Source organism: Varroa destructor, unplaced genomic scaffold (genome assembly GCF_002443255.2).
Source record: "Varroa destructor unplaced genomic scaffold, Vdes_3.0 BEIS01000006.1, whole genome shotgun sequence".
Lineage (NCBI taxonomy): Eukaryota > Metazoa > Arthropoda > Arachnida > Mesostigmata > Varroidae > Varroa > Varroa destructor.
In genome coordinates this window covers 20,207,043-20,218,035 of record NW_019211459.1, presented here as the reverse complement: position 1 = coordinate 20,218,035, position 10,993 = coordinate 20,207,043, and the positions used below count along the sequence as shown (strand labels likewise).

At 41.2% G+C, this 10,993-nt stretch overlaps 2 protein-coding genes across 13 annotated transcripts in view; one reads left to right on the top strand and one right to left on the bottom strand.

The window, feature by feature from the left end:
* Nucleotides 1-88: 88 nt before the first annotated feature.
* LOC111253517 (uncharacterized) overlaps nucleotides 89-10,993 on the bottom strand; it is a 116,469-nt gene continuing 105,564 nt past the window's right edge. For 6 of the 12 annotated variants that reach the window (XM_022813004.2, XM_086993243.1, XM_022813007.2 and 3 more), the window contains 4 exons: nucleotides 10,747-10,894; nucleotides 10,247-10,584; nucleotides 2,881-3,147; nucleotides 89-2,451 (listed from right to left, as the gene is read on the bottom strand). In XM_022813004.2, the coding sequence (XP_022668739.1) occupies nucleotides 2,202-2,451; nucleotides 2,881-3,147; nucleotides 10,247-10,584; nucleotides 10,747-10,894 (1,003 nt within the window). In that variant the 3' untranslated portion in view covers nucleotides 89-2,201. The remainder of the gene's footprint in view (nucleotides 2,452-2,880; nucleotides 3,148-10,246; nucleotides 10,585-10,746; nucleotides 10,895-10,993) is intronic. The other 6 variants (XR_015330411.1, XR_015330410.1, XR_015330412.1 and 3 more) reach the window with 6 other exon arrangements.
* Nucleotides 6,852-8,487, top strand: LOC111253518 (muscle LIM protein 1-like). The gene is made up of 2 exons (XM_022813010.2): nucleotides 6,852-7,484; nucleotides 7,827-8,487. The coding sequence occupies exons 1-2, from the start codon at nucleotides 7,354-7,356 to the stop codon at nucleotides 8,002-8,004; spliced, it is 309 nt and encodes a 102-aa protein (XP_022668745.1). The 5' UTR covers nucleotides 6,852-7,353; the 3' UTR covers nucleotides 8,005-8,487.

Sequence of the window (10,993 nt, the reverse complement as noted above, 5' to 3'; positions counted from 1 at the left end):
ACCTTTTTATATTCTTTTGAGATGTACCTAATATCGTGAAATATATTCGTTACCTATATAACGAGTTGTAGCAGAGAAAAAACGCGGGTTTGCAACTATAATTCCAAGACCCAAGAACGCGCCATTTATTTACGAGAAACAATTACATATTACAGTATTTGCCGCCCACACCTTACATTCAAGTAATTTTTGATTCAATATTATTCATTAACATTAATAGTAGCGTTGTTGTTATTAGCTATTGTTAACTTTTGTTGAAGTCATTATTAACATTCAGACAGTGTATTTTAATGGCTTGTCAATAGCAGAAAAGGTGGAAAACGGGAAATAATAGTACATTGCAGCAAGCAAGAGCTAAACGAGGCGATAGGCATCGGGCACACGGATGGCGCGGACATGCTTGTGGACCCGACATCGTCCTTGTGGATATGTCGACCACCAAAACAAAACAAAGGTATATATATATATATATATATATATATATATATATATATATAATTTATGAGCTAGTTATATTGTGAAAATATAATGTACAATCTCTAAGCGCGTCGCACAAATAGGCGAGGGTTTGAAAGGAACCCGGCTAGTGGTGTAGCGCAATTCTGTTGCCCCCAAAAAAAACCTGCCACAACTGTTATCCTCCTAACTCCTTTCGATGAGTCAAGTCGTTACGAAATCGATCCTCACCGAAATGTCAGCTCCTACTGCGTAATGAATGGAGAACGTTATTCCCTATTATATGATTCTCCACTGCAAAAACTGCAAGTGAGAACTGACTGCATCCCATACAATACATCAAAAAACCTATTAATGATGACAAAATAAAACAGAAAAGAAGATTTCAGATTTCCTTGATCGACGATAAGACTTCTGTTCATGTACGCAAGTATCTAAATTCGTTCCCCAGGGCATGCTCGACAGCAGGCGAGGTTATGGACGTCGACTTGGTGGCACGCATTAATTTAAGCTCAATTATCGATCACACCCGTTTTAGTCATTACAGTATTGGCAGTTCGTAGTCTACTTAACAGAGGTCTCGGAAACGCAAAAGGTCGAAAGACGTATCAATAACTCGATATAATCTCGCTATGCTAAGTCCTACTCGAACGGACTGCAAGCAGAAAGATCGAGTGTTTTTTGTTGGAACTGTTTACTAGAAGAAGATAGTAAAAAGTAAGATGTCCTGTATAGCGTTGAGAGTTGATACGGGCACAACGGGATCAAGGCAAACAGCTAGACAATTAATAGTTTTCATAACTGTAAATAAAAACTAAATTTAGCCATCGCCTGATCAAGCACGCTATTTATCTTGTCATTCGAGTTGTTCTAGCCGCGCCTTCCTTTGTCGATCTCGACGATCTGAAATACGAATCGGTAAGATTATAAAGACTCAACGAAGTCCTTGTCAATCAAGTTAAACCGAGTAAGTTAAATTTTGATGTAAACCAAATTCACGAAAAGCTTTTCGACTCTACCTCTTCTTCAGGAAAGAACTAGCATCATCGTCGACCGATTATAGGAATGCGCCCGAACAAGTCTCATTTCCTAACCGTTTAGGCCATTCCAAATGTCAGATACAATTCATCCAATCACATTCCTGTGGTAAGGCGTCTAATTATGAAATTTTCTCGGATGCTTCATTGCGTAGTTCACTAAAAAGCAATCAGTGCGTTTTGCTGTACAAGTGCCAATGGATAGGAAGAGCTCGATCCTCCTGTTGAAATAAGGATACTCAAACTGTTCCATTGTTTGCAAATGGGAGTGTCGTGCACCTAAATATATCATCAAAAGAGGACGTTTGTTTTTTCGCGCTTCGCAGATGCATTTTGATGGTGATCGATCGGGAGACACGATCGATGAGTAAACCGTTATCCAAGTGACTGCGTCCTCTTGAACAGGGCAAGTATCGGCCTAAGCCGAACGAATATTTGCTGGTCTTAAAGACTTTCTTCTGTCAATTTTGTGCAAAAGAAATAGATGAAGTTCGCTTAAAAGTTATACTACGCGCTTCTTGTCGATATATAGATACCTATAAAAAGTATGCTATATATATAGGCGTAACGCTCATTTTTGCGTTGCATGTCATATATGTGAGCATTATCAAGAAGGGCTTTTATGGCAGGAGACTTATAAACATGATCACCTTGAAATGCTATAACATCACTTGTTATAGCTATCGCATTTTGCAGTGTGCGCATCTTTTAATAGATGCGATGTCCTCCGTACGAATGTGGTTCGGCAACACTGAACCGGCTGCCATGGCGCGCGTGTGAGTGGCCATGGCCCCGGGATCTATCGAGGGGGTTAATGAAAAATTTGGCAAGTGGATTACCATTTCCGCGGTAATCGTGCAAGCTGCCACCTGGACTATCTGTGGCTAACGACTGTCGTCTCATATCCGATCCCCGGAGACCTGGGCCCATCACCATTTCATCTACGTGACTACCGCATCTGTAACAAGTGATAAGATATTAAAATTCACTCGAGATCCATATATGTATGAAGGAAAACTTCGAATGGTAAGAACGTGGTAAGTAATGATACGGGCAAAAGTGGCCATCCCTAATAGCTAAAGACCGCAATAACGACGATATTTATATTTTGCACTGTGTAAGTTCAAAACTAAAAGCCCGGAAAGAAATGTGATTCAGTAAAAACCGCACTCTCCACGTGACAGCTTCGTTGGACGTACGTATTGTTATGCTATCGTTTACGTCTGAAGCAACAACAACTACAGCTTGGATGATGCATTGGTGGGCCGTGAAACTCACTGATTATGCAGACGAAACTTTTAAATCTGCGGTTATCTTTTGCTGAACATCAAACACGCATTGCTATGAAAGACAGTTCAAATAACTACACGTCAGTTTCCGGACAAACCTTTTGTTCGTATTAGCATTGTTTTGTGTTACCGGCGAGACAGGTCTCCGAGAGAAATAAGCCGATGCTCCAGTTGACGAGTGAAGACCACTTTTCCAGGGGTCACTCTGGGTGAGCCCTATAGAGTCCATTGGGGTCACGGGAAGCCGGCGAAGAACTGCTGGAGTCATTTGCAAAGACTCCCGACGCTCACCGGGACTAAGGGGTCGTCGTACGCCAGGTGGCACGGGCTCAATCATACTCTCTCGAAGTGGATGTTGATGAAATCTGTAAAAGAACGCAGGGATCGAAGGAAAAAGAGAAATGAAACAAGTAGATTGTTTACAATCGTTCTTTATCGTAAGAGGTATAGGAAACTGATATTATAAAGAATAATATAGGTATCTATCTCATTGAAAAAACGGAGCTGTGTGATGAAATTACTTGGATGATACTGTGACGAGCAGAGATAGGTGAAGAGTGGAATCAAATGTAATTTTTTTTTATCAGTAGTAGCCTGTGCAGTATAGCGGCACATCCTAACGAATTGGCTATGCTGCAAATGAAAACAATGCATTTTTAGTCAATAAACTGTGCTACAAAGTTTTATTGAACGAATACAGGTTTCTTAGAACCGTGGGTGAAACCATAAACGTTCGTTCTGATACGTTTTACAGAAAACTCATTATGGACGATTCGAAAGATCGCGTCACGCTCCCATGGCAGCGAGACGCGCCAGACAAATCACACGCAATAATCAGACCACAATATCTAAAAGTCCGAAGTGACGTCGAATACTTCTTGTTTGTTAGTAGTAAATTAATAGGCTTTATTGTGAAGCAATTCCATGCACGATGTCAGTGATATCGTTTGGCGCATAGGGTGAGATATAGGCGTTGGTACGTTTACTCCTAGGTGTCGAAGTTGGGATTTATGTTTATATTCTTCTGTGCACAGACTGATAAATTGCCTGGGTTTTTGATAAATAAATCTGTAAATTGGACATATTTACAAATAAAAAAAGGAAACTTCGAGAAGATCGTCGAAATTAACGTAAAAAATAAAAAATAAAGGCCGATCACTGTTGATTGAAATGAAAAGTGCAATGTTAGTTGAGTCAGTATTAGCTGGCTCCATACAAAGGCCACGCAGATCACGAGATGTTTAATAATGATCTAATGTTATAATTAATTGTAACGAAGTAAAGCAAACAAGGCACCACTACCGTAATCACTGTTATTGGACATCATATGTTTCAAAACACCTTTAATAGTAAAACCTAAAAGCACAAATGATAGGATCAATTTAGTCTGCTGCGTTTGTGTTTTTCAACTAGCACCTGCGTTACTGTCCGCGGCTTTTTGAGCCTTATACATTTGAGCTTTTATAGCAGATCACTATCTGAATTTTTGTATAATTTTCATATTTAATTACCTAAGCAATAGCCAGAATAGAACAACGATACCTTATCTATGCAAACAGCTGCACATTTAGCGTTATTTTAAGAACAGTTTAAGCTAATGCCGCTGAAACAGTAAAATGTACACGATTATTTTCTAGTTCGGTACCTTCGATTTTGAGTCCAGAGATAAACGAATATTTTTAAAGACGAATTGTTCATGGTGCAAATTAGGATACCTAAAAATTGAAAGTAGGTGATGAGACCATTTCTTGCTTAATCTTGGACAAAACTTTCAGCGAGACGTCATTACGTACTGGCTTTAGTTTTCAGAGAAATCGAAAAAATTCCTATTTTAGTTAGTCCGTCTTTTGTCAGGTCGCGCTAACTGGTTCTGTTGAGTTACAAAATGCCGATAGTTTGTAACCCGTCGCGCCTTCTGATTTGAACTACTGCATGTAACTAGACACGTGCTTTGATAGGCAGAACGAGGAGAAAGATGGCTAGAGAATACCTTGGTCAGGTGAAGCTGGTTTTGTTAACAGTGTCCGCGAGACAGATTTCTGCGAAATGTAGAAAGAGCTGTGTGCAAAATTATGGTTCGAATATAAATTACGGAACTTTTGGGTCCCTTCATCACACCTGCACGGGGGAGTCTTAATAATTTTAAGAAGTGCTGGTGTGTTCCGTCAATAAACAATGCCTAACGGCTTAAATACCGGACAAAAAATCGAAACACTAAATGCCCTGGTTCTTCAAGCCCTATGAGTCAAAGGACTCATTTGAAAATACGAGCAGTGGTTATAGAACGGCTAACATACTGTTTACCCCGTCGTTTAATCTGAGTATCATACAAGAACGTATAACTGGCTTTATGAAGGGAATTAGGTCAATTTTATGTAAATACCCTTTAGTCAATCCGGTTACGCAAGTATTCGCTTTTCTATGTGTATCTTATTTCTTGTATTACGAGCAGATGCCTCGATATTGTTCCGCACTATCCCTAAATATTCCATTTCGTTAAGATCTCCCTAACATCATTAAGTGCACTTTAAACAGGTTTGATGGACACCATTTGTATGATAAAAACTCGCAAACTTACATTTCATGCATGGCGAAACTTCTACAATGTAAGTCCTAAGTCCTTTACATCTCAACATCGCCAGTTTCTCATTTCTCAACGCAATTTGTTGCATAACCAGATGGACACCAAACAAATATATATAGGCGTATAACGACATATCAATGAATAGGTATCGTTGAGCAGTTCTTACATATACAAAAGGGCCTAACGATAGGGGCCTGTCTATTTAGCCTACATCGCCTAGACTGTTTTTGTTTCAGCAATCCGATCATGAAGCGTTCGCGAAATCGAGTCGAACGTATTGGCAAAATATGACAATTTAGCGCTTGCGAATTGTGGTTTCAATAGCCGCTTTTGTGGTCAACTGACTAACGCTCGTCAGCATGGTATCGGATGTCTGAATAGAGCTATAGAAGGCCAGATAGCCGAGTCAGGCCATCTGGCCTATTGAGATTTACTTTTAACCGGTAATAGCCATTATTATGCTAATGACAACAGCTGACGATGAAGCAGAGTAGCAGCCTCGGGGTGGCGTCAACAACGACTACATCAGATTTTAAAATACCCGCCTATAAAGGATCTAAATAAGCGAATTAATCGAAGAGGAAAACTCGACCAAAACTTTACATTGTACGCCGTTTATCTAGACGTATAATTTCATATACTGTCTTATTTACACTACGTATGAGAAGGCTTTTTTATGATTTTAGTTGGTCAAAGGTTCAGGCCATTATTTGAACGCTGACTAAATGTCTGTATATATGTATGTGTAGATGAAAGTGGTTGTATTTAAATTTTGGAAAAGTTCATCGTAGATATTATTGAAAAATATACAAATGAGATCGTATTTCTCTTCTTCTTCTTCTTTTACAGTACAAGAATACAGATGGCAGCACCCAGATGAAAAATATAATTTAAAATCTATGTTATAAACCAATTAAGATTTATTAACATATTGGCCAAATAAATAAAGCATAATATGATATAGAAACATATGCGTATGACTAACGGTTTACGGAATTTTTTTTCCAACTAGACGGATTTCAACCAGTTAGATAATATGGTTGACTTGTCTGGAGAAACCCAGTTGTGCGCATTTTCCTATCGCATTGGCATTACTTGGCACGAAAATCTTAACTGCTGACTAGATTCTTATTGGCGATACTGGCTACCTGCTTCGGATAGATAACCGCGACAATCAAAGGTAGCGGCGCTAGAATCGAGTGACAACGATGACAATAGCGATGCACCTTCGACGCATTTGCGGCTGCTGAGCCAGCACGCAAGCTTTTAGCCCTTCCAGGGTTCTTTCAGTTGGCATCGCGTTACTGCTGCATCATATGCAACCACCACAGCGCCTACCATTAGTGGTACAGTTATTCGCTTACTACGGGAGATAGCGATTTCTTGTTTTCGCTATAGAAAGAAAGAGAGCCATGGCAATAGAAACTGATTCTTCCACTAGATGCGTTCAGGTCCGCAAGCGAGGCTGCCATCGGCGACAACGGCAGGACCGGTCGGTTGTCGCGTACAGGAACGCTTACTATTGCCGCCGCTCGTCTGGGTACCGAATTCGTGGAGAACCGTTGCCGGCGCGGGTTATGGGGCACCAGGCCAGCAGCTCAGCAGGCTGGCCTCTTTCCATTCCGATTTCTCAGATCTGACCCGGCCGAATGTCCGAAAAAACCGACGAGAACCACTACGTTGCTGGCATCAGCAGCAGCAGCAACAGCTACGCCTGTGCGTCCGCCAGATCAAGTCCGTCGGAGTCAATGAGAAATGAATAGCCGGTCCGCATGCCAAATCAGGAAGCCGGAAGAAGGGCAGGCCTCGCGGCGCGAAAGAGAAACAAGCTACTGTGATAGTCAACGGCAGGTAGGAGAACCGGCACATCCAACAAAAAACAGACCGCAGAAAGACCACTTGGACCACTCTGGGCTCTAGACTCGTCCGCAGTAGTCTCGTTCGTTGAGGCAGGCTCCCTCAAAAGGCCAAAAGGACCACAAACAACATGCCGTTCGGACCAACACAGACGTTCAAATGTCCAAAATGCGCTAAGAATGTCTATGCGGCCGAAGAAATGTTGGCTGCAGGTGCCAAGTTCCACAAGTCGTGCTTCAAGTGTGGACTTTGCAATAAAAAGTAAGTCCACTATAAAATGGTGCCCTGAATGATATAAACAAAGTGGGAACACACGAATAATCTGTACGTATTATTCAAGCCGCAAAAAAGGATTTGTACTTGCTCGGAAAGTCTCCATTTTGCTGTTCTATTGCATAGTAGGTCTTACGAACCATCTGATATAGTTCAAAATGCCTTACAGACCCTTGAACTGGAGATGCTCGGTTTGTCGGCAAAAATCATGTCTCTAATTTATTCAAATTTGTTTTGCTTACCTTATAACTTAAGTAAATTTTTCCACTGAGGGTGAAATTGTTAAATGACTAAGCCGTTGAGTGAGACATTGTTGACTTTTCTCGCCAGGCTTGACTCCACGAACGTCGGGGATCATGGTGGGGACATCTTCTGTAAGCAGTGCTACGGCCGTAAGTTCGGACCCAAAGGCTACGGATTTGGCGGTGGTGCAGGAACGCTCTCAATGGATAAGGGTGAACATCTCGGAAACAAGGAAACTGCCATGGATAACAAGCCTTCCTCTTAGATAGTCTCGTAATCGGATCGCTGACCATCGTGTCCCCATGGGTAGAGTCATTTATGTGCGATGTGGAATTGGATCCCAAGTTTAAACAGGACGAAATACGTGTGTGTGATGTAGTCCTCAATAAGAAATGTTTGTTTAACATCACCTCCCACAAGAATCTCTCCAAAGCGTGACGAGCCTTTTGGTTAATACGAGAACAAAATTTTCACCCAGAAAACAACATCCTTTGGGAACCCACCGTTCTGAGACGCACTCTTTAATTTGTTGCAAGGGTAGAATTGCCTTGTCCATAACAGGTATATACTTGCATAAATACTTCTTATAAGAAGTACTTGATGGAGTAAAGAATAATTGCCCTGCAGCCAACGGAATAAATCGGAGTTGAACTATTTATTTAATAATAACAAACATTGATAAGTGTCCTATCTTGAAGGAACGGACTGAATAAATGATGTATTTTTCGTTACCCGCGCCAGGCGCAGATGTACGTGTTTTTTGTTAACTAGAAATACCAATGTACCACGTGTTTGGATAAACGATAGAGATAAGCTAGAAGCCGTGAAGAAAAATAATTAGCCTTTTTTTTTTGCCGTGTTACAGTATTATGTCTACGATATCGTATACTACTGCGTCCCAATCGGCTTCCTAATAAATTCAAATATTACAATCTACATTTTAAATGTTACATGAATGGCTGTATTTCGAGTAAGACTTCGAGTTTCACAAGATGAAACCGAAATCGTCATAAAAATTACGTTATTGAAATTCACTTGAGGCGTAACAAGACATAGCGTTATCATATGATGCTCTCGGTATATTACGCATATGGATACTGAAACAACTGAACCGCATAGGGGGGATGCTACCAGCTATACCAGAAGCTGCTAATAAGTCCGGCGTCGCATTATACTACAATTGTCTATGACGAACAAGCTCAAGAGGGCTGATTGAAATCTACCGTCTGCAATAAATACGGAACCGTTTTTCGTACTTGATCTGGTGGATACAGAATTATTGCTACCAGATCTCTGGAGAAGTTGCTAAAAAACGCGTAACAGACAAAAGCCATAGTTTCTATAATATACGTGTGCACCTGAGTGCAGTCTGCCGTGTGGCAAACTCAGCACCAACATATTTTGCTCGAAAAAAGGACCCGCATTGTATTCGAAAATATTTCAGACAGATCAGATAGCAATGAGAACAAGAGCCGTCATATTGGGGCTTTCTTTCTTGTGAGCTTGAGAGCCAACCACTCTGCTTCTTTCCTTTCTAACGAAGGACTGCTTCACTTAATTGCTAGAAGTCCTTGAATCAGCATTAGACGTGCCTAGTTTTGGCAGCATATAGGAACCGTTTCGTCAATAACTGCAGAATAAGCATGCAAAGTAAAAGTAACAATTATACAGGTACAAAAAAAATATTGCAGTCACACAGGCCAAGTTTTAGTTAACTTAACAGCTCTAATTTTTTGCTCACTGGCTATAGCGTTGGTGTCCTACAAAAAGGTGACGATGTGCATATATACTACTTTACACAGATGGTATTCTCGTATAGAATTCGCGTAGCTTGAGAACATTCGAGTCGCCAAATATATAAAGCCGGATAAACCTGCAACTTATATGATTTCCCTGATACGATTCTTAGGAGGGACACTTAAAAAGACGCCGTCTAGGTAGCTGGGTATGGATTGTTTGAAAACTGTTCTATCCAGAAATTTTGTGGATCGATACATGTCGCTTATTTGCTTTTGAACCAATGATGAAGCCTTGCAGCATTGACTGAATTGTATCCATCCAAGTTATACGAACAGCGGAAAAACATATGGTGTTACTCGTTTGAACTTGGAACTGCATTATCGAATAACGAAAAAACGTGCTAATTTTCATTTGCCGGCCACAAAAATGAGGTCTAGGGGATGGAAATATTATGGGACTTTAGACGAAGCCTTAGTTCCAGGCCCGACAACGTTCGAATGGACTTTTCTTGAGGTTTCAACTGTCACCGATGTGATGCCATGGCCAGAACACGATGTGAAATAGGCTCCCTCTGTCAACTTACCCCTTAACCGATAAAGAAGTTTTTCGAGCATCTTATGCGTTTACATCATAAAGATGATTTAAGCTTCGATAGCGAGTGCTCGTTGGATATGTGTTAATGAACTGGACGCTCTGACGCCGCAAGAACCCTGGAAACAATGAAGTCATAGACGAATTACTCCGTCTGTCTGATTTGTTCAACTTACCCAAATCGTGGAGGAGGCTGGGCAAGAGGAATGTCTCTTCTTTGGGGGTTCACCCCCATTGGAAACGATATAGGCCTTTCATGGGGTGCGAGCTGTCTGGGCGAGGGCAAACTTAAAGCGTTGCTTCCTTTAACCTTATTGACCACATCCGTTGATGAGGCATCGCCGCCGGACGGAAGCTGCGGGTGCGCCAGGCAGTAGTTACTGAGCGAGCGTCGAGTTGGTGGGCACTGTTTTCCGAACAAAGTTAAGGGTAGGTTACCCGACGAAAAAAGGTCATTCGTGGACCTATGCAATTGTTGTCGGCCTTCAGAAGATGCTTTTATGCGCGCCTGATGCTGGAGTAAAGTTGTAGAAAAGGTATACGGGGAAAAGCATCAATAATATGATCAGTTTGTAGTCAAATCCACTTTAGTTTATATGTTGAAACTATAATGTATTCAAGTTCTCAATAAATCAAATTAACCTAACGTAGACTACAATTTGAGCGTCGAACTTACTCCGGACACTTCTCCCATATGAAAGTGCTCAAGGCGCTGGTGCAGGAAATCCATTGATCGGTGTTGCTGTAGCGAAGAAATTGGAGGACGTTGCCTGTTGTGGCCACCTCGGACGTCTATAGCTTCCTTATTGAGACGATGTGCAGGTCTTAAACAAGATGTTGAATTTGAAGGATTAGGACGAAAACTAGAAGGGCTTCAGCATTGCAAGGTTCTCGTGTGACAAGTACTGTACATTAGATTTTAC

Excerpts from the sequence above, each read along its gene's own strand:
- LOC111253518 (XM_022813010.2), top strand. The coding sequence starts at position 7,354 with ATGCCGTTCGGACCAACACAGACGTTCAAATGTCCAAAATGCGCTAAG. Across the intron at positions 7,485-7,826 it reads TGTGGACTTTGCAATAAAAA|GCTTGACTCCACGAACGTCG; the intron begins GTAAGTCCACTA and ends TTTTCTCGCCAG.